The 24,417-nt window shown below is 38.1% G+C and overlaps 1 protein-coding gene across 5 annotated transcripts in view; it reads left to right on the top strand.

The window, feature by feature from the left end:
* Positions 1 to 24,417, top strand: part of CEP128 (centrosomal protein 128) — a 282,591-nt gene that overhangs the window by 123,694 nt on the left and 134,480 nt on the right. For all 5 annotated transcript variants that reach the window (XM_089522329.1, XM_089522332.1, XM_089522331.1 and 2 more), the window contains one exon: positions 9,654 to 9,846. In XM_089522329.1, coding sequence (XP_089378455.1) covers positions 9,654 to 9,846 — 193 coding nt within the window. The remainder of the gene's footprint in view (positions 1 to 9,653; positions 9,847 to 24,417) is intronic.

Here is a 24,417-nt window from a genome sequence, read left to right as displayed (position 1 = left end):
TGTGTGGTGAGCTTTGCAAGCATAGTGAAGTTCCTGAGGTATCTGGCTCCTTGTATCCCTGCAGTTCTCTTCAGTTAAGGTTACACAGTTGTAACTGATTGGGCATGGAGCAGGAAAGGACACGAAAGTTGTTGGTGAATGTGTGAAAAGAGTAAAATAGTCTCTGGTATTGTTTGTTGTTCTTATTCTTCCTTTTTACCGCCAAGCCATCTTTGACTGAAAGATCCCTGTTCAGATCTTGCAGACTCAAAAGCTGTGGCTTCCTTGATTATCCATCTGTAATGGAGTCCTTTCCTACTGCTTTTAAATTTGGACTGTATTGTCCTGTATGAAACTGCCTGTTTTTTGAAATCTTCTAGGGAGGTCCTTCTCTCTGTCTAACCACCTTGGCAGGTACATGAGCTCTATTTGAACTTTTTGTAAATGATGATGGTGGTGGTGATGATGATGATGATGATGATGATAAGTATAAATATAAGAGCTGGAAAACAAATTCTTGGCCTTTATTTGAGTTATCTATTCACGCATGTAGATTGAGTTAATGAAGAATTTGTGAATATTGTAGTGGAATGATGATATGTACCATCTGTACTTGTGTCTCTTCTTGCCTCTTTACATGGGCTTTGTAGATAAACACCCATGAAATAGCTACTCACTGAGTACTCTTTGAGGACAGCTGGAAAGCACACAGGAAGGCCATGTAAGTCTTATGATACACGAGATGCTTTGATTGAGGGTTCCTGCATGGCGGGGTTGGACTGGATGGCCCTTCTGGTCTCTTCCAATTCTACGTTTCTATGATTCTGCGATGTTTCAGTGTTAAACTGTTGGTGGTGTGCTAAATAGAAATTTAATTGTTTCAGTTGTCAATGTATATTTCTTTCCTCATAAGTTATTAGATGTCTACTTTTACACTTTTCCTGATATAGTTTCTGTGTCACAGCCATCAAACTGTATCATAGCTTTCTGTGGGTTTTACATGTAATCTCCCACTTACATTTGAAAGTAATACAGTCTCATCCTTTTATTAAGTGGTCCTGATGGCTGGATTCTGAATTATGGAGTGAAACCTCAACCACTTGTGCTGAGAGCCAAACAGCTGTTTTATTTATTTTTTCACACTTACATTCTGTTTGCTTGTTTTCTTCTCACACCTTTGAATGCCAGATCCCCAGTGTATGAAATTGGTTTTTGAAATTGCACCCAGTTTCAAAAGCAGTTTGCTTTGTTTTAAAAATGGCCTATTTGAGAAATGCAAGACTGTGGTGTATTTGAGTGTTCAGAATTGCATGTGGTTTTTGGTAACATAGTATATGTAACATTTCACTACTTGTGGTGAATTCAGATGCGTGGTGAGTTCAGTTCCTAACAGAATTTATGCAAAATGGTCCCACTGAGAGCCAAGAGAAAAGACATTAGCATTTCTGGGAACACTAAAATTTGTAGAAATTTGAAAAACTTGAGGGAGAAATTTCTACCTCAGCCTCAAACCAGCCATGAGAGCACAGGGGGAAATTGTGCATCCATTCAGATGTTGGACTGCAACTCCCTGCATCCCTGCCCAACATATTTAGTAATAAAGGTTTCACCAACATCTAAGGGTTTTGTGGTTCCTATCTCTGTATAAGCTAACTGAGTTTACTTGATGAACATAAAATGTTGGAGAGATCGGTGTTACCTGCTTCTCTTCAGAACTCCTGATTGTGCATTCAGTTCAAGCTCTGAAATGGAGCTAGCAAGGAGGCAAATTGTGGCAGGGGACTTTGGTGTGTGCTTCTCTGCTCCCTAATTTAAGTCCTAACCAATTTGTTCCAATGTCTGATTGGGGCTGCTGACTTGAAATATATGGGACTTATTCTTATGTAGGGAAATATGAGGAAAAAGTCTTCTTTCATAAGGTAACAATTTCAAAATATGATTGCCACAGCTGAAATCACTTAAACACAATAAAATATTTGTGGAGTCTTCCTTTCCTTTCCTTTCCTTTATTTGAAAAACATAATTCTTAAAACTGCTAGTATTGGGACCATATGCCAACTTCATTCCAGTACAAAGTAAACACTTTTTCATAAACAATTACTGATAATCTCCATTTGGGCATGCTACCCCTTTCCCTTGCTATTTTGATAGTCGTCATAGGCAAATGCTGAGTTATAACTTATAATGGTTGAGCTAGAACCATTTTAAATGCAACAGTCTTTTCACCTTTATTATGATGTCCAGGACTGTAAAAGTTTGCCAGTGGAAACATGCAACTACTTGTACAAAGAAAAGAACAGAACCCCTAAATAGCCTACCTGCTGTTAGAAGAGTGTTGGAGAGGAACCATTGTAGAATTGCACAGGTTTTCGTTCTGCTTCCATTTCTTGTTGTCAGATGTCAGGAAGGTGGAGAAGTTTTCCTTATGAACTATTTATTCCTTCCCAAAATTTTTACTGATGGTATATAGCAAGGGTGACTGGGCACTCCCCGAGGATTAGAAGGCCGTTTCAGGCCTTTTTGAATCTTAGTAAAATGTATTATTGCCATTCTGGGACCTGGAAGTCACTGCCAGATGATTAAGAAGCTATTTTCTGTTGTTTTGAAGGGGAGGGAATTAAGAAATATCCTAGTAATGTGATATAATTATTGCACATAGTGAAATGATGTTGTCTCAGTTTTTCACCTGCATGCAACCTCAGATCTTCTATTAATTAAGACTTTAAAAGGTGAAAGATAGTATGTGGTGCTAGCTGCCCTAGTTATTTCTTCTTCTTTGAAAAGTACAGTAAATATGCCATCACACAGGCAAGGGGATACATCTTGAGCTAAACCCATAAAAGATATCAGTCCGGCCAGAGAGAGGAGAAGGAGAGGAGCTGCTTGGCAGCCATTTTGAGACCGTGTGCTTGAGACCGTGTGCTCGTTGCTGAAGGGGCGGAGCTTCTGTGAGTCACATCTGTGAGTCACAAGGGGGCGGAGCTAGCAGACTAGCTTTATATACCACCTTCATTTTCTTTAACTCAACAACTCTGCTCAAGTGGCATCAGGTTAGAATCAGATATTGAAACAGAACCTTCCCTTTAAGTGTAAGATAGCAGCCAGTTATATTTATTACTAAAGACTTTGCAGTATGGACAACGAGGGATCTGCCGCAGTCACCTGCAACTCTTGTGGGATGTTTCTCTTCTTGCCTACAGAAGTGGAGAACTTCACATGCACCAAGTGCAAGTTGGTAGCACTCTTGGAGGAGAAAGTGCAGCAGCTGGAGTCCAGAGTAGCTACACTTCAGCATATTAGGGAACAAGAGGATTTCCTGGACACAATAGAACTAACCATCTTGGATGAGTACCATGCAGAGGAAGATGCTAGGGTGGAAGAGGTCACTTGCCAAACAGAGGAGGCAGACAGCTGGAGGAATGTCACAAAGAGAAGTAAGCCAAGAAGGAATTGTTCGGGGAGCTTGCAGCTAGAGAATCGATTCGAAGCTCTTTCCCTTATCAAGGAGGATGAAGAAGAGCAGCATGGACAGACTTCAGGGACAGAGCAGGGGAGCCTGAGAGTCCCACCCGAGGGAACAGTCGCTGCTAAGCCTCGGAGGAGGCGTGTGGTCGTAGTGGGGGACTCCTTGCTGAGGGGTACAGAAGCAGTGATTTGTAGGCCTGACAAGATGTCTCGAGAGGTGTGTTGTCTTCCAGGTGCAAAGATCCGTGATGTGACAGAGAGGCTGACAAGACTGCTCAAGCATACTGACCAATACCCCTTCCTTTTGGTCCACGTGGGAACTAATGATACTGCAAGACACAGCATTCAGAACATCAAAAGGGATTACGAGGCACTTGGTAGGAAGCTGAAAGGAATGGATGTACAGGTTGTCATCTCGTCTCTTCTGCCAGTTGAAGGGCATGGTCCAGGAAGGGAGAGGAAAATAGCAGATGTGAACAACTGGCTTCGCAGATGGTGCCGCCGAGAAGGATTTGGATTCTTCGATCATGGGCTGCGGTTCCATGAGGAGGGACTTCTTGCAACAGACGGGTTGCATCTCACGCCAGTTGGAAGAAATGTTTTTGCCAACAGTCTCAAGAACTTGATCAGGAGAGCTTTAAAATGAGTTCCGAGGGGAAGGGAGACAATATTAAGGAAGGCGAAAGGGATGGCGAAAATAGTCAAACTGACATAGAGGAAACAAGGCACACAGTGCAAGGACCCAACAGTGGGAGGCAAAAAAACTTGCACAGGCAGCAAGTAAAAGGGAACCATGGTCTGCGATGTCTCTACACTAATGCACAGAGCATGGGAAATAAGCAAGATGAACTCGAACTCCTAGTACAACAAAGCAAATATGATATAATAGGCATCACTGAAACCTGGTGGGATGAGTCTCATGATTGGAATGTGGAAATAGAGGGGTATAACCTTATTAAGAGAAATAGGCCAAACAGGAAAGGAGGAGGAATAGCACTATATGTCAGAGATATTTACACCAGTGAAGAGATCCTGGACATCAATCATGGAAGCCAGGTGGAGAGCATCTGGATAAGAATCAAAGGGGAGGGAAACAACAAGGGTGTTACGGTGGGAGTCTACTACAGACCCCCAAGTCAGACTGAGGAATTGGATGATATCTTTCTAGAACAGATGACCACACAGTCAGAAAAGAGAGATGTAGTAGTGATGGGCGATTTCAACTATCCTGATATTTGCTGGAAGTCAAACTCAGCAAAATCCACAAGGTCTAGCAAATTCCTCACTTGCCTGGAAGACAATTTCATGGTCCAAAAGGTGGAAGAGGCAACAAGGGGGTCAGCTATTTTAGATCTGATCCTAACCAACAAGGATGACTTGGTTAATGAGGTGCAAGTGGTGGGATCATTAGGTGGAAGTGACCATGTTCTCCTGGAGTTTGTAATACAGTGGAAAGGAGAAGCCAGGCAGAGTCAGACACGCATCCTAGACTTTAGGAGAGCGGATTTCAGTAAACTTAGAGAAGTATTGAGGGCGATTCCATGGTCAGAAATACTAAAAGATAAAGGAGTTCAGGACGGATGGGACTTTCTCAAAAGGGAGATACTGAAGGCACAATTTCAAACAGTTCCAGTGAGAAAGAAAAACGGGAGGTGTCTGAAGAAACCAGGATGGATGACTAAGGAACTTTCAACCGAGCTAAGTTTGAAACGGAACATGTATAAGAAATGGAAAAAGGGGGAAATCACAAAAAAGGAATTCAAAGAAATAGCAGGCATGTGTAGGGGTAAAGTCAGAAAAGCTAAAGCGCAGAATGAACTCAGGCTTGCTAGAGAGGTTAAGAACAATAAAAAGGGCTTTTTTGGATATGTCCGCAGCAAGAGGAAGAAGAAGGAAACGGTAGGGCCACTGCGTGGAGAAGATGGCAAAATGCTAACAGGAGATAGAGAAAAGGCAGAATTACTCAACACCTTCTTTGCTTCAGTCTTCTCAGAAAAGGCAAAGGGTGCTCAACCTGAGGATAATGGAGCAGAGGACAGAATAGGGGAATTTTAGCACAGAATAAGTAAAGAGATAGTAGAGGAACACTTTGTTAATCTAAATGAATTTAAGTCTCCGGGACCAGATGAACTCCATCCAAGGGTATTAAAAGAACTGGCAAAAGTAATATCGGAGCCATTGGCAATCATATTTGAAAACTCCTGGAGAACAGGAGAGATTCCAGCAGACTGGCGAAGGGCAAACGTTGTCCCCATCTTCAAAAAGGGGAAAAAAGAGGATCCCAACAATTATCGTCCAGTTAGTCTGACATCAGTTCTAGGAAAGATTCTGGAGCAGATCATTAAACAGAGAGTCTGTGAACATCTAGAAGGCAATGCCATAATCACAAAAAGTCAACATGGGTTTCAGAGAAACAAGTCATGCCAGACAAATCTAATCTCTTTCTTTGATAAAATTACCAGCTTGGTAGATGAAGGGAATGCTGTGGATATAGTATATCTTGATTTCAGTAAGGCCTTTGACAAGGTTTCCCATGACATTCTTGCAAACAAGCTTGTAAAATGTGGGCTAGACAAAGGAACTGTTAAATGGATCTGTAATTGGTTGACCGGCCGAACCCAAAGGGTGCTCAACAATGGCTCCTTTTCATCCTGGAGAGAAGTGACCAGTGGGGTCCCACAGGGCTCTGTCCTGGGCCCAGTGCTATTCAACATCTTTATCAATGACCTGGATGACAGAATTGGGAGCATACTTATCAAATTTGCAGATGACACCAAATTAGGGGGAATAGCTAATACCCCAGAGGACAGGATCAAGATTCAAAATGACCTGAATAGACTAGAAAGCTGGGCCAAAGCTAACAAAATGAAATTCAACACAGAGAAATGTAAGGTATTGCACTTAGGGCGGAAAAATAAAATGCACAGATATAGGATGGGTGACACCTGGCTGAATGAAACTACGTGTGAAAGGGATCTAGGAGTCCAAGTAGACCACAAGTTGAACATGAGTGAACAGTGTGATGCGGCAGCTAAAAAGGCCAATGCTATTTTAGGCTGCATCAATAGAAGTATAGTGTCTAGATCAAGAGAAGTTATAGTGCCACTGTATTCTGCTTTGGTCAGGCCCCACCTAGAATATTGTGTCCAGTTCTGGGCGCCACAATTCAGAAAGGACATTGAGAAACTGGAGCGTTTCCAAAGGAGGGCGACAAAAATGGTGAAGGGTCTGGAAACCATGCCCTATGAGGAACGACTTAGGGAGCTGGGGATGTTTAGCCTGGAGAAAAGAAGGTTAAGAGGTGATATGATAGCCCTGTTTAAATATTTGAAAGGATGTCATATTGAGGAGGGAGCAAGCTTGTTTTCTGCTGCTCCAGAGAACAGTACCCGGAACAATGGATGCAAACTACAGGAAAAGAGATTCCACCTGAACATTAGGAGGAACTTCCTGACAGTAAGGGCTGTTCGACAGTGGAATGCACTTCCTCGGAAGGTGATAGAGTCTCCTTCCTTAGAGGTCTTTAAACAGAGGCTGGATGGCCATCTGTCAGGGATGCTTTGATTTGGATTTCCTGCATGGCAGGGGGTTGGACTGGATGGCCCTAGTGGTCTCTTCCAACTCTATGATTCTATGATATGGAAACATTATCTACAGTGCGAGTCAGCAAGAATTCCAGGTCAGATTTTACATGTTCTCATGTGGTATCCTAGCATGAGCTCCAAAACAGCATTGCTGTAAGTGGAAGATGCCTTCTAACTGCAGAAGGGCACTTCTGGATCCTAGGCAAGGTATTTGGAAATGGCTTTTGGAAGTCTAGAGATGACTATCTTTCATAGGGAAACATATTCCTTTGGAGACAAGAGCCTTTTTTTCTGTCATACTTTGAAGCTAATGTCTGTATTTAGTAATAGATTTAATAGATCACTGGTTTTCTCTGATGACATTCAGAGCTGTTCTTTCTCTATTTTTCATATGGGATGTGAAACCTATTCATTTGACAAAGACTTTGCTCTTTTATTTTTTGTCTGTCTTCCTCTTTGTTTATGGACTTGTTTGCTCTTTTAATCACTTTGTAGGTTTTTATTAAGCACTTCAGTTTAAATATAATTTACTGAATCGGTCTTGAGCTTTGGAAAGGCAAAGTGCAAGTATCCTGAAGTGGTGATTGGTTCTGTCAAAGCTGATAGGATTCACTGCTTTTTGATGGAATGGAAGTAGAGCAGGAGGATTGCCAAATGCAGGATTTATCTATGCATAGTGCTCTGCTGCACACAGAAGAGAACTGAGAATAACAATAAAGTGAAGAAATAAAAATGAAAAGAAGGGATGAAAAAGAACTAAGAGAGGTTTACCAAGTTTATGAGATCTCCAACAAATTTAGTTGTAATTTAATACTTTGAAATTTCTTGATGGTTTTGGAACCTGACAAGAAACAGTAATTGGTATAATTTGGTTGCAATCATTTTGGTAAATTTCATTTGGTTTCATGTTGTCAACCTTTCTTTTCATGAGAGGATTGTGTGTGAACAAGAGGGAGAATACTGACAGGAGAACTAGAGCCTTTAGAGGTCCGGTTCGCATCAGTGCAACTGACATTCTGCTGCCACATAAAACATGGGGGGCTTAGGCGCCTAACATATTATATTGAAATCTGCAGTGTTATGGTTTTAAACGGTTTTACATGGTTTTAACTACCATATATTCTTGACTATAAGTTGATCTCATGTATAAGTCGAGGGCAAGTTTTGAGGCTAAAATTATGGATTTTGATATGACTTGTGGATAAGTTGAGGGTAAAACTTAAGGCCGTGTAACAAAGGATCTAAAGGATGGAGCAAAGAAAAACGATGCCAAAGAACTTACGAAATTTTAGCAGGCATAACTGATGTGCTCATACTGAAGGTTGGATGGATGAGAGAATAAAGCAGGGTGGGGTGGGGATCAGAATTACCAGGACAGATTACAGTATTAACTTTCACCAGGGGATGGTTCCTTTAAAAAAAAAGAATTTAAGTACAGTACTTACAATGACTCAGGTTTTTTGGGTCAATTTTTTGACTAGAATTTCTAGATGTATACATAAGTATATACAGTATCGTTTCAACTTATCATACTGTTTAATTTGTTTAAATTATTGTTCAATGTTTTATATTATTTATATCAGTTAAACCAATTTTATTGTAGGGGATTTATCCCTTACAAGACTCAAGGCTATTTATAATTCAAAATTTGATCAAATGTCAAAAATATCCAGGAACTTTTTTCCACATGTGGTGGGAATGTAAAGTGGCTGTAACATTTGGGAAAGCTATCCATGAGACTTTAACAGAGATATTTCAATTTCAGTTTCCATTCAAACCTGAATTTTATTTGTTAAATATGATTTCAGATTTGGATAAGGAGACAGCAAAGACATTTGAGCATGTTATCCTGTACCTAATAACACTAGCTAGGATATCTTACACTAGATATTGGAAGAGGGTAGGAGAATTACCAGATCTTAAAGAATGGATGGTTAAGATGTGAGAAATGATGAATTTAGATAAATTAACAGCTCTAATTCAAAATAAATCAGTGGAAAAAATAAAGAATGAATGGTGTTAAATAAGAAACTATGGTAATCATTCTCAGTAAGTACTGGATAATTTTGCTGGTTAGAAACTGTTACCTTCCTACGATTGAAAAAATATATTAAAAATTGGTATACATCAGTAATGGATAAATGATCAGTTATTTTATTGTGAAATAGGAAATCTGAATAAAGATTAATTTTAAATATTTTTAGGAAAAGGATGTAAAGTAGACTTAGAAGTTTCTCACAACAGAATCTTAGAGAAGGAGTCAAGAATATCACTCTAAATATAAGACGATCTCAACCAGGAAGTTTATTAAATATTATATGCTAGTGACAGAAATATCATGTATGCTTGTCTGTGTTTTTTTAATCATATGTTTTGTTTGTTTAATTGGATGTTTATGTATTTAAGTGTTTGTATGTTGATAAAATTAAAAAATAAAATAAACTGATTTTATTGTACAGTATCCCGGGATCATATGTTACAGGACAAAATATAATTTTTTCAGTCCAGTAAATAAAACTTGTCTTGTTTTTCCCCCCAACCAAGCTTTCCTGTTAAACTGCTGTTGGCAATAACTATAATAATAGTCTTTCCCTGTAAGCTTTATGCCAATCTCTTTTCTTCTAGACTAAACTCCGATGGTTATGTGAAGAAGTGAAGGAGAGAGAGAGCAAGGAAAAGAAGCTTCGGCATCAATTGCTTCAGAGCCGAGAGCAGTTGAAACAACTGACCTTGAGCAAAGAGATGGAACACCAAAATCTCATTGGACAGATAGAAAAGCAGGAACAATTCCTCAAAGAAGTTTACCAAGAGAAGAAAGGTGTGTTTATTAGGCCACCTTACTAGCTAAATGGTTTTAATTTTTCTCGTCATCCTAATCGTGATTTATCTTCTATGCAGTCAAGATTCCAATTCTTCAGCTTAAGGAAGCACAGTAAATTATCAGAAACAGAGGTGCTTCTGAAATTCACAGTAGCATTCATATGTTCATCCCTTACTTTCAGCAATGCATAGTCCTGATGTCATTACTCTAAGGCTTTGCAATTGGCAGGTGTTGATACGGATCAGGGATGGCACAGTGCTGTGATGTCAGAACACAAGATAGATTCCAAACTTTGTGAAATGACTGAGGTTGCCATTTTCATCATCATTCCTTTTTTGTGGTAGTGCAAGTAGCAGTACTGTTTTGCCAAGTGCCATATTTCCATACATTAAAATACTTGAGCTACAGAGAATTTGTAAAACTGTAAAAAGCAGAGTGAATGGTTTTTCCAATTTGAAAAGTCAAGGGTCTACTGAGACCTAGAATGAGGCAGAAATCAGGCAAGGATAGAAGACATCATTTTAAGAAGCTTGTTCCTTTTGAGCTCATTGTACCACTTAACAAAAAGTCTGTCATTTATCCTTACTTTAATAACTATTTTCCTTTCTTGAATAACGTAAAATAATTGTATATACTGCTGCTAACCCACTCATCATGTAGAACACAAAAAACAAAATAGAAGATGTCAGAAGATAGCTTGCAATCTCTTTATGACATCTAATGATGTCTAATTATGGGAGTTATCTGTAAATGGTACCTCTTTGCCAAACCTTATTAAATTTCTCCAGAAAACAAACCACAACAACAAGAGAAAAGTGATGAGCAATATACTGGGTGAAAAGGTGAGCCTTAGAATTTACTACAGATCATTTTTAGAACTGAAACAAAGATGGGCATCTTGTTACCTAAATGCATTGATTTTAAAGCTCTGTGTGTTATCAACACCTTGTTTTTCTGGAGGCTTTTAAAATACAGTTTTGTTTCCTGTATTCTAAGTTTTGTGCTTTCTGTATTGGCATACAAATATTACAGAAATGTTCCCATGGGATCTTGTTACTTCTCTCAGTACTGTTTCAAGTTATTTTTGCTTATTTTTCCATTTTCTTTTTTATTCCATAACCATATTTTTAGCAAACATACCTCCCCCTAGGTTGGGTTTTTAAATAGCCTTTACATATTTGATGTGTCTGAAGAGCACTTCCCGTATTGCATGAGTCGGATGTATATCAAAGAGATTTTAATTGAAAACATATGTTCTTCACATTCTCACATTACATTTTTCAGGTGTGCAAATAGATGTATTATTCATGTGCACTCAGTGAGGGATTTAGATAGCCTGAAGGCCAAACCATATGTTATGATAAATGTACAGCTGCTATCCCAAACAGCCACTGTGCATCTACATTTGTTCCTAGATGCCTAAATACCCCAAAGGCACCAAATCCTGTCTGATCCTGGAAGCTAGGCAGAGTCAGCTCTGGTTATTACTTGGATGGGAGACCGCCAGTGAATATCATGTGCTGTAGGCTATATTTCAGAAGAAAGAACTGGTAAAACTACCTCTTGAGTATTCCTTGCCTAGGAAATTTCTGTGAAATTCATGGGGTTGTCTTAAGTCGACAAGTGACTTGAACGCACATACACATACATACATTCTAGAGGGGCACTTAGGGGTCAATTAATTAATGTGGAGTTCCTTCAGAAAATTACCATTACTTGTCTAGTCTCCCTCTTATCTTGCCTGATGTGAGGTAGTGAAAGACTACAAGATACTGATCTCATACTGTGAGAGGATGATACTCATTTTTTTGCACCACTGCCATCAGCTGTAAGTGGCTGTAAAAGTGGGATCTGCAACAAAACATTACAGTGCAAGGTGCTGCTGTGGATGGTTTCAGCTATTCCATTCTATTTCTTGTCCTCTTAGTTTTCCTCCCCCTCTCCAACCATACCTGGACAACAGAGGAAAATGTGTCCTCATTAGGTTACTTGGTAGTTTGTTTGGTTTTCCTAAAGTCAGTTTTGTGGTTCTGCAAATGTGTGGATTCCCATAAGAATGTTGATGCGTATAAATGGTGCTATTCTGGCTTCCTAAAGACACTCAGAACATTTAAACCATTATTATTTATTTTGTGCACTGAGCTTCAGGCATTGTATTGTGTTCCTGTTCGCTTATCCTTACTACAACCTTGAGATAGGCCAGGCTGAGAGAGTTCAACTGGTCCAAGATCACCCAGCAAATTATATCTTTCAGTGGCAATCTGGATCTCCCAAATTCAACTCCAGCTCTCTAGCCGCTACTCCACATTGGCTCTCTCATAGCTACCCATATTTATTTATTGGTGTGATTAACAAACAATACTTTATAAATATATTAACAAATTGGTTTGCCTTATTTAGTTGCTCAAGATAAAAGTGAGTTGCATCCAAGGTGGAAGTTTAGAACACTGATGGTGTATGTATTATGGATCTGTGTGCTAAACTGAGCCCATGCAATATTACGATTTTAAGTCTGTAGATCCAGAAATTCCTTCTTATATCTGAAATACCTAAAAGAGATGACAGCTCAGTTTCAAATACATGCAGATCAGGGGGGCTGTGAGGTTCTGGGTTAAAATGTCTAGCTGCTGGTTGCGCAAACTAGATCGATAGATAGATAGACAGATAGATAGATAGGTAGGTAGATAGATTATTATTATTATTATTATTATTATTAACCTTTATTTATGAAGCGCTGTAAATTTACACAGCGCTATACATGCAATCTTTTTAGTTAGACGGATCCCTGCCCTCGGGCTTACAATCTAAAAAGGCATGACACAGAAGGAGAAGGGAGTGGTGGAGGGAAAGGGTAAGAGGTCCAGCAGTTCCTCCCTACCTCCAAGGCCTGGACCAAGGCAGATGGACTGGAGGGAGGGCTTGGCTTTATAATGGATGGTTAATCATTTTCCAGGGAAAATACATAGTCTCAAGTAGGATAATGCATATACAGTACATAGCAATAGAGGAAATGGTTTGATAAACAGGCACCAAAAGAACATCAAATAGTAAGCGACAATTATGCAATGGTAAGCGACAATTATGCAATGCCTGGGAAGGCTTCTCTGAACAGGATGGTTTTCAACTCCGTTTTGAAGCTGGTTAAAGAAGTGATGGCTCTTGCTTGTGGGGGAAGAAGGTTCCAGGAGTGAGGGGCAGCAAGTGAAAAGGGACGAATCCGGGATGGGGCAGAGGAAATCCTGGGCTGAGACAGCAGACCTTGACTACCAGAACGGAGGGACCGAGTGGGAAGGTGAGGAGAAAGAAGGTCTGATAAGTAAGGAGGGGGCAGTCCATGGAGGGCTTTAAATGTCGACAGCAGGAGCTTATACTGAATGCGGAAAGGGAGACACAAACATATAGATGTCTTGTATAAAACTATCTCTTTCTCCCATTCCCTCTTCTAATCTCTATCTACATACTCATACATGCTATTTATGTACCATATATGTTCAACTATAAGTTGACCTCATATATACATCGAAGGCAGGTTTTGGGGCCAAAATAGTGGATTTTGATATGGTCCATGGCTAAGTCAAGAGTAAAACTTACAGGCTTTAAACAAAGATGTAAATGACAAAGCAAGGGAAAATAATGCCAAAGAACTTAGATAATTCGGGCAGGCATAACTGTTTGTGCTCATCCTAAAGCTCAGATGTATGAGGAGGGAGCTACAGTAAATAATGGGTGTGCAATGTGTAGAGGAGGTGACTGGGCACAGGCAGGGCTAATTTTAACTGATTTTAATGCAGAAAAGCTGCCAAACATACACAGATGTCTTATTGTCCCTTTACTAATGCACTGATAAGTGGTATAGAAATGTACTTGCTATTGCTATTTTACGTTATTCATGTTTGTAATTTATGTACTATACTTTATAATTCTTTAAAGTAAAATACAATCTGCATAAAAACAAACTGCAAATGATTAGATTTTTGTGGGTTTTTCGGGCTATGTGGACTGATGTTTCTCCAGCATCTGAGACTGGCATCTTCAGACAGCAGACTTCACAAATGGTAAATGATTGTTTTGTGGAACATTCAACTCAATTTACATCTCAGATCCATCACCTACTTTTAAAAGATACTTTTAAACTATTTGAGGAACCTTTATTTCCATGTTAAGAGTGAAAAAATATTAATGTATATCTGCTCTGTGTATAATATTAGACAGGAAATGGTTTTCCAGGTCATTGAAAAACATGAAAAGAATTTTGGAGAAAGAAATAGTTATGCCTGCTGTCAATGTTAAACTTGTTGGAATACAACTGCAGTTAATTTTACAACTATGCATATATTGGGAAGACAAAGTAAAGCGGGAAAAGAGATGGTGCCAACAATAATGAAGTCTCTGTGTTAGTATTTTCAGGTGCTTTAATTTCATTTTTCCTCCCCTTCCAAGTCAAATTTATCTTTCAAGAGTCTCATTTTCTTAGTGGCAACGATGGTTGGATTTTCTTTTCCCTTCTCCTTTGGATGTTTTCCCCTCACAAACTGATAAAACATTTTGCTGCTAGAAAAAAAGGTAATTCGATCTGGGGTGTTTGTACACATCTCTGTAAATCTTTTAAGACTTCCTGAAAACCAAGTCTTTCAGATTTTCTTAGGCTGAAGACAGACAATAGCTTTGAGAGAGATGAAAGTGTGCTGCTTCCTACAGTGTTGATGCACATTCTCTTTGCCTGTCTCTCTCTTCTGATCAAACAGACTTTACAGGTTTTAGTAACAGTACAAGGATTTGAAAAATCTGTTTACAGAACATGACAGTGGAATGAGTGTTCACACCACAAGTAACAAGAGCCTTTTCTGAATAATGTTTTTCCTTTTTCCTTAGGGTTTCATCTCTCCCAATCTTTTGTATTTTACATTCACCATAATCAAATGACTAAGAACAAACTAATTCCCATCAACAGTTGTTACTGTTATTTTTCCCCATAATATATGGTTTCAGGAGTAACTTAAAAGTGATATTTAATAACATGATTTGGTAAACAAACAACTAAAATCATAGACAAGTCTGGTTCTAATGACTGTTTTCATATTTTCTTGCATGGATGTCCAGGCCATTTTTTGACGTGATGGGGGGAGATATAACTTTCCTTTTGTTTTTGTCTTTTTTAAAATTTTAAAGTCAGTTAAAAGAATTAAGAAACAAACTTCATTGTTTTCTAGACCCTACAGGCTTTCAAAAGCAACACCAATCAAAATCAAAATGTTTGATTTTGTTTGTTTTTTGTTTTGTTTTTTGTAATTGAGGTGGACCTACATGTGGCCTGTACACCACAGGCTGTGCACTCCTTTGTCAGTAGTTAACCAAGATCAGAAAATCAGGCTTTAGTAGTTAAAACTCTGCAAACCTTTATTCAGTAACTGTAGTTCTACAGCAGTTTATTGTCAGAATTAAACAGCAAACATTGACTTTACCTAATTAAAACATTGTTGGGCTCGCATTTGAGTCATTACACACTCAAACAACTGGTTCTCTCTTTTCCTATAGTGCTTTCCTCTTGGTTCTTTTTTTTTAGTTCCGAGCCAAATGACCATGGAAGTTCAGTCTATGCCTAACTCCTCCCTTTTGTCATCATACCACATGTATGATAACTATTCTTTTGCCTCTAAATTCATGTCAGGTAAGTAAGGTAAAAAAGCAGCAGGTGACACCTATAAAAAGATAGTAAAGGGACAATGTGAAGACACACCCAACTAAAGGTGGTGGCAGGTTTGGGTGTGCAACGCCGGTACCCTGGTGAGATCAAACTCTTTACCCAAAAAGGCTCTGAAGCTGAATGTAAAGTTCAAAAGGGGGGAAATTTAATTTAAAGGACAAAATAAAGAGTTTTCTCCTCCCCAGCTCTAAACAAAAGGTACTTTACAGTTGCAGCAATCTTCAGGTTGTCATCTTTCTGGGTCTGATGGTTTGCTCTCCTCACTCAATGGAGCTGGTGCAGGGTCTTTCAGCTCCTGAATTCCTCTATTTTCTTGCTGATGTTAACTAATTCGGCTGAGGTGTAAGAAATGCCCTTTCCGGCTGTCTGGGCCTGCTTGCCACCAAAAGACAGCTCTCTGCTTGCTCTCAGCAAAGACTGCTCCCCACTAAAACCTCTAGCTACAGCAAAACATGCTGGGAAAGGGCAAACCAAACCTGGAAATAATGCAGGGGAATCCTACAGCTCCTCCCACAAACTAATACAAAGAACTTTTCTACACTAAACATACTATGGCCTGAACCAATGTGAAAGAAAATGCAGGGGAAAGTTTCAATCAGTCCTGGCAGGACATCACAGACAAAAAGAGATTGTGAGGTGTTAGGCTCACCTCTGAGAATCAATTTTGGAGCTCATGGTTGGGCATGTTTAGAATGTAATAGACCTTTTTCTTTCAAAACTATCTTCTCCAAGCCCATTCTGGACTGAGTCAAGATTATGTAGAATTCATATTTCCCTATTTTTAAGGCAAAGACTTATATGAAATTTCAGATATATAAGTAAAGTACATTTTATCTACCTGTTTGGCAGTTCTCATTTTAATTGTCAAATTCTTATAAGGCCTATTCATAGTGTAAGATTTTGAATACCTAGACCTAATCATGTATATGGGAAGCTCTGTTCTTTTCTTCCAATTATAAAAGTGAGTACTGTTGTCCATAATTGTAGTTCTTTGCTTCTGCTATTTTTATAGCTGTCTCATTTCAATTTCATAATTATAGACTACCCAAAACATTAGCCATTCGTTTTTTTTCTTTCACAGCAGAACCTGATGTGCAATAAAGACAATTAGTTTTGTTTGGCTTTTGTTCTTGACTTTCCTAAATTCTATAAGGGAGGAGAAATATTTGTATAATGCATGGATTTTCTGAGCATATTCTTTTAATCTTTAAATCTTCGCTAGCTGGACTCAGAATCCTTGAAGTGTAATTGTCAATTAGTTTCATATTAATTTAAAAATGTAAAAAAGTGAGATTAAAAAGCAAATCTCCCAAATTGAGCAATCTTTTAAAGCAATTCTAAAAAAGAAAACATCAATGAAATGAAATGAAAACAGTAAATATTCACTTGATAATAGAAATGAAAAGCCCATGGCCTTTGATTTGCACTAATTCATTAATTGGATTACTGTAGACAGCCTTCCATTCAAGAAGACTTATATAATTCTGTGACATAGTTTTGCTGTTTACCTTCATCTACAGAATTAAAGAATGAAATCATTTACAGATCCTTATATTTCAACCACAGATGTTTGCTTTGTTGTATGCCTATCAAAATGATGGCAGGGTAACTTCTGTGCATAGAAAATACAATTTCTGGCCTGTGCAGATACAAGATTCTAGATCCATTATACAATGATCAAGAGCGTGTCATGGATTTACACATTCCTTCTTTACCTTTTTCTCTCCTGCAACTTCATCTCCCTTTAATGGTTTAATTAAACTGTAGAGGTCATTATATGTCTTCATTATTGCTAACCACACTCATTATAAGCAGGATTTTCAAATCTATTACAAACCCTGGCTTCACAGTATGGTTATGAGGACTAACATCTTTAGCATTAGCCAGGTAACAGCATGCTCATTTATGTACCTTCAAGTTGCCTGTTGACTTACAGTGATCTCATGAATATCATAGGCAAGATATACTAAGGTGGCTTTGCCAGTTCCTTCCTCTGAAATATAGCCTACAGCACCTGGTATTTTTGATAATATCCCATCCAAGTACTACCCAGGGCTGACCAAGATCAATTTAGCTTCCAAGATCAATTTAGAAAAGTAAAATTTAGAAAGGAGGACAGAATTGTTGAATCAGGTGGGAGGAGAAAAGAGGATGCAGTATACTTCAGACTTTTTGACCTTAAAGAAAACAGGAATGTAACCACTGAAAAATACCAATTGAGCAGTCATTTTGTGAGCCTTCATTTTTAAAATGAATTTGAAATACTCAGATAATTAATGGAACTTTTGTTGTATTGCAATCATTGTAATTTCTAAACAGCAAAATAGTTACAGGTACCTGTGTTTTCTATGATAACCTCTTGCAGTGTCATGGATATGAGCTATTTTGTACAAAATAATTATTTCCAAAACATTCATCTAGGAAACATGGAAATCTAAACTGCCCTGGGATGTTCTTTTAGTTTAGGTTATACATGGTAATTTTGAAAAACACTATGTAAAGTTAATGTCAGTGTTGCTGTTCTTTACATTTGCAATCAAAATAGGAAATAATTTTGATTAGTAAGAATGGCCACATCTCAAAAGAATAAAGAAGGGAAAAGAAAAGAAAATGTACATGCAGATTAAAACAATGTAACTTATTTTAAACATCTAGATACTTACGGGATATCTTTATGGGTGTGTTTTTGCCTCTGTTTTCCCTCCAAATGAAACAGTGGTAAACCTGGTAAAAAATGGAATAAACGATTCAGTGAGGAAGGGGTAATCCAAGATCATTGAACAGACGCCACCTTGGGTCCTGCATAAAGAGAAAGGTGGTATATAATTCAAATCAAATAAATAAATAGACTCCAGGGCCAGATGGAATATACAAAAGGACTTGCAGATGTGATCTTGTAATCCTGTCCATAATCTCAGAATTCTTGAACAAATGAGATCTCTGCAGACTAGAAGTGAGCAAATGTTGTCCCTTTTTTCAAAAAGAGGGGTAAAATGGATCTGGACAGCTACTGACCTGATATGGATATCAGGAAAGGATCTTATTAGTTATTGAACAGTTGCTCTTTGAGCACTTTCCTATTCTCTGTTTTTCTTTTCATTGTTGTATCCTTTTATCTATTTTAGATTGTAAACCGTTATGTTTAGACTTGCCTTAGCAGGATTTTTCTGTGTGGCTGGTTGAGTACTGCCTCACTGTTTGGTGTGTACTTTAGAGCCTGTTCAGGCAGTCTCCTGACTCACTTTAGTGCCTAACATAGATTTCAGCATAAAGAACATAGCACCATATGTACAACATTGCAGAGGCACTCTGTCAGGAGTGCTTTGACTGTATATTCTTGCATGACAGGGGTTTGGATTTGATTGCCCTTGTGGTCTCTTCCAGTTCTAGGATTCAATGATTTCAGAGTTCACTGCTACTTCATGTGGTGACTGCCACAAACTTGGTTCCCTACAAGGGAATTAAACACATTCATAAAGAATAAAAATACCAGTGGCTGATTATCATAACTCTATGCTGTATCTGGGATCAGTTGCTGTGTGCCAGTTACTGAAGGGACAGCTCTCATGTCCTGATTTGCAGCCTTCTGTAGAAAAAGAAGGGCTTTCCCACTATGGAAAGCAGAATGTTTGGTTTGATAGTTTTTGTCCTAATTCGAGAGGGGCCTTATTATGTTGTGGAAGTGCTTCTGTGTGTACATAACTGGGAATTGAATTGGGGCATCTGATATAACCAGGTTCTTAGTTGTGGTCTCTTCAACTCACAAATGGGGTTATTCTGCACCTTGGAAACCTCTAGAGCTAATTTGCATTTTTCGTGGAAACCCTCTACAGTTCATACACCAGTGTACTTCTTGTCCAAATCCTTTTGTATGTTAAATTCTGGAAGTATTGTGGTGTTTCACTTGAACTGTGCCCTCTGAAATATCCAAGTTGTTCTTCCTAATTAGAAGATAACCAGCAGTTTGGCTGTTGACCTAGGCTTAGTTATAGCAAATCCTTACCCTTTACCCTTTTACTTTCTAGTTGGGTGCCATTGTTTTTGTAGCTTTATCATTCTTTCCCTCACTGAGGAGAACTTGCAAGTTTAAACTTTACAAAAAATAATTTGATGTATGTCAGGAAGATCTTTTCTTATCTCTTTTTAAAATGAGATTACAAAAATATTTTCTGGGTTTTTTTTCGTTTGCAAAAACGTTAACACTCAACACTGAGTAAAGATTTGAAATTCTCACATTATACTGATCATGTTTCCATGAACATTGTTTTTCCTTTTCCCCTGCCCTTCCCCGTATTCTAGCAGTGTTGATACCGTTACTGCTTCCAAATTAGAAATTTTGTATTCAAAGGACATGCTGTTGAACTGCATTTTGGTCTTGAAATATGAATAAAAACTTCTGGAATTTATCTTTTGACCCACAGGGTATGAATTAAGTATATTTGCATATTTTAGAGATGTTCACAGAAGCATATTTTTCTATTGTTTGAACTGAGAATAGTTAAATCATGTGTATTACAGAAAGTAATCCCTACTCAAGTATTTTTTTTAATGTTATTTGCCATCGCTTTGCACAAATACGTGTGTTTACCTTTGATGTCTGACATAAACAGAATTGGAAATCTATATTTTATCCTGGGGCTGATACAGCAGTACACAAAACTTATTTTAAAAAGCTTTTATACAAATTGACCTTTCTTTCCTCATCTGTAATATTTTTGCTTTCAAAAATGTTTGCTGGGGGATTTTGAGATAAACCGGAATTCTTTAGTGAGTTCTGGGGAGAAAAAGCGATCCTAGGCTAATGCTAGACAGGCCATAAATAGTGCTTGGCTCAACATGCATGTTCCTTTATTAAATTGATCTTGACTCTGTCACTGGACCCTTCGTTCCCCATCTCTCCATAAAAATGTCCAGCTGACTTAGCATCTTATTTCCTGCCTTTATTGCCTTTTCAGTGAAATAAGTCTGCTTTAACTACCTTGCTTACTGTTCTTTTTCTAATTTTAAACTCTGTTTCTTAGTCAGCCCTCCATTTCTCCTCCCACAGCAGTCAAAAAAGTATTTGAGAAAGGACTTGAGCCCAGTTCAATACTTTCAAAGAAGTAAAGGGAGATTTGAAATTGTCCTCTGCCGTCTCCTATCCAATTAAGCAATAAAGAACATCAGCATCAGCAAAACCCTTTTCCTCTTATTAAAGAATATAACATTACTTCTCAGCCTTTTGATTAAGATCAAGTGTGCTGTACAAATTATATCTGCTTCTGGCATAATGTAGCAACAACTTGTTGACTGGGAGATATTTGGAAGGAATGTATTCTCAGTGTGAAAAATGAAAGCTGGAAGTCCAAAGACAGCTAGGAAGGGAAACAAAGGGGATACATATATGGATGAAAGCCCTTTTCCACATGGGAAGTGCAGAAAACTAAAATACCATTCTGAGTAGGGTTGCCATAATTATCTACTAAAAAACAGGACAAAACGTAGGACAAAATTTAGACCAAAATATAGGACAATTGTCGGATAAAATTTAGCCCAAAATGTAGGACATTTAAGGTCCTCAATTTTTCTTAAATGCCCTACATTTTGGGCTAAATTTTATCCTACAATTGTCCTATATTTTGGTCTAAATTTTGTCCTACATTTTGTCCCAGTTTTTAGTAGAGAATTATGGCAACCCTAGTTCTGAGAAGCATCAGAGTAAAATTGAAAATGATGTGGCCAGCCTCCCTACTCCCCCAATTGCCAGATCTAAAATGTTATTGCTGAGAGATGTACAAAATTTAAAATAAACATGATAATAATTGAAATTCAAAGTGGCAACTAATAATTAAATATTTTAAATATAATATTTTACTATGAGCATTATGCATGTGTAATGTGGAAGGTGTGTCAATGAGTAACTGACGAGGTATTACATTTGAAAGGACATGTATATGAATTTCCCCGGCATGTGGTTTTTCATAGATCCACTTTGAACAAATGGGTTCATTTGCTAGCCTTAGTACTTATGCTGTTAGCTTGGGGATGGATTGACCTACTGACTCTGGAATTAAACAGAGTGGTATGACACTAATCTGATTTGTGGTGTATGATTTGAAGGTGGGAGGGGAATACAACAGAAAAGCATACTAAGTGTCATAAAAAGGGAAAAAACAGATAGGATATTTTGCCTTCTGCACAGCAGACATAATCCAGTTTGATACCGCTTTAACTGCCATGGCTTGATGTAATTTGTAATTGTAATTTTCTGAGACATTTCGCTTTCTGTGGCAGAGAGCTCTGGTCTCACAGCAAACTACAATTCCCAGAATTCCATAGCATTGAGCCTTGGGAGTTAAAGTGGTGTCAAACTGGATTATTTCTGCGATGTGGGTGCAGCCAATGATTCCGGGCCAGAAAAATGTTGGGAGATTGGAAGAATCACAGCTGATTTCAAAAACTTCATTTTGGTATTGTGCTTAGTGCAATAACCTCATTACTGTGACCCGCAGTATAGTAATAAGCATGAGCATAAAGGTTGAGCAAATAGAGGACTCTGGCAGACTTTGAACTGAGTGAGAATGGATACTACTGAGTTTATAGAAATTAGCTGAAACAGTTCAGCTTGTGGTTTTGTGTCACGGTTATTATTTCATAGTATCCATTGTCAGTATAATTAAATTGTCTTTGATTCATTCAGTTAGCAATAAATTTCACACCTCAAGGTGATTGGTCTGAGGACTAAGATATGCAGCTACTGGTATGAATGCCCTGCACTGTATAATGTAAATTTCCTTGTTTTCTTGTGGAAATGTAAATTAATGATGTTGGAGGAGAAGGAGGATTTAAATCCAAAACATTAATCACGAGTCCTCAATTAATTCTATACCAATTATATTTTAGATTCAGACAGCAGGCTTTCCAAGATGATATGACAGGGGAGATGCACAAAAGAAATGGCTTCCTGACAGCAGGGGGCTTTGTATCATGCATACCCAAATGAATAAAGAGTACATGGTTTGATGGAGAGAAATGGAGAATTTAATTCAGAACATAACTGTGTGTTGGGGAATCATATGACTTTCCAGATGTCGTGACATCCCTAGCTAACATAGGCTGTATCTGCACTACAGAAATAATCCAGGTTGACACTACTTTAACTGGCATGGTTCAGTGCTGTGGAATTCTAGGAATTGTAATTTTGTGAGATATTTAGCCTTCTCTGTCAGTGAGTGCTATTGGTGCCAAAACAATCTACAAATCCCAGGATTCCATGGGATGTTGCCGTGGTAGTTAACCTATATTGTGTCTGCAATGCAGATGCAGCCATAGACTATAGAGAAAAATGCTGGAAAATGAGGTCCGACAGCTTCTGAACTGCACAGTTCTGGCCATGGATATTCTCTCTCTCTCTCTCTCACCAACACAAACACAAACACTCACATTCTCTTCCCCCTCCAACACCAACATTATATAACATCTTGAGTATGGAATTAGTTTTGAGAGAGGCAGGTAACTGAAAAAATAAAATATTTTTAAAAAATTGAAAAGTGCTATTATTATTGTTATTATGCCTTTTCCCTAATACTGGGACTGAAGACAGTTTGTAGAGAACCAGAACAAATTAAAAACATACAAAAATATCAGCAAAGCATGTATAACATTTATTTTAAAAAGCAGTTGAACAACCTATAGAATTAAAACAACAGGCAGGATATAAAAATCACCAAAACAACACACCATTAAAAGCCCATAGGAGACAATTTCTGAAAGCCTGTTGGAATAAATATTATTCTGGAACTAAATATTCTTATTCCGTTTAATTGAAAATTTAAATATCAATTTGCAAATCAACCCACAAAACTATTTTTCCTTGCTGCTATTTTTTAATTGCCACATGTACCTCCACTGGGAATTTGTGACACCATCAAGAGCTCATAGGAAAGCATTCTTAAAAATATCTGTCTTGCAGTTCAGTCAGCAGCTATTTTTTCTGACAGTCCTGCGGGGAAAAGGTCATTTAGCAAAAGATGCAGGTTGGACTAAGAAGTAAATTGTGTTTTCTTCCTATTCCATCACAGCTAATACTAAAGTCATATCTTCATAGAATACTGCATTTTCTCGTATGTATGTACGTCACAGCTCTTTTTAAAGATACCACATTTACCCTGAAGAAACATTTCCTCTGAAAATACTGATAATACTTAGGTTAAAAGCATGCTTTGGGAATATTGTAGGCAAGTAAGATGGGCACTGAACTGTGCACACTGAACTTTTTTTTAAAGAGCATTTTACCAATATTCAGAGGGAATTAAACAGAAACACAGATGTAGAAGACACCTCATTGTAATTAGAACTACACAAGTAAAAACGATGAGTGGGGGGGGGGATAAATTGAGAGCATACAATCAGGGGATAAGGAAAAAAGATAAAAAGTTGCCCTAATCTCTTATGTATGAGTGTTATCAAAATGGTCATCCACCAGGACTGAAAACTCAGAACAAAGCAGTGCCAGTAGATTCAAGGTGTGAAGTTTCATGGAGATAAGAAAAGCAATATGGACAGAAGCATAAATATTGCTGCAAAGGGTTGTCAGATTCTTTCTTAGGAGAGCAACTTTGGTTACTTCAGAATTAATAATGTATCAAAAAAGAGCAGCTGTTTACAGGCGTGTCCGTTTCTTTCACGGCTGGATATGCTAGGTAATGAAACATGCATCTATGTGTGTAGTGCAATATATGAAGGAAAATAAAACGAAGGTACCCTCCTGCCTGCAACAAGAGTAATTTTAAACATCAGTGAAACGACGGTCTATGGCTAACCATGCCTCCATATATATTTTTCCTTTCCACGCTTGTTTCCTGGATAAGAGGGACTATTTCAAG

Source organism: Sceloporus occidentalis, unplaced genomic scaffold (assembly GCF_023333645.1).
Source record: "Sceloporus occidentalis isolate IW3139 unplaced genomic scaffold, rSceOcc1.0.p SCAF_4, whole genome shotgun sequence".
NCBI lineage: Eukaryota > Metazoa > Chordata > Lepidosauria > Squamata > Phrynosomatidae > Sceloporus > Sceloporus occidentalis.
The sequence above is the reverse complement of the archived record's forward strand: the minus strand, read 5'-3'. Positions and strand labels throughout refer to the sequence as shown.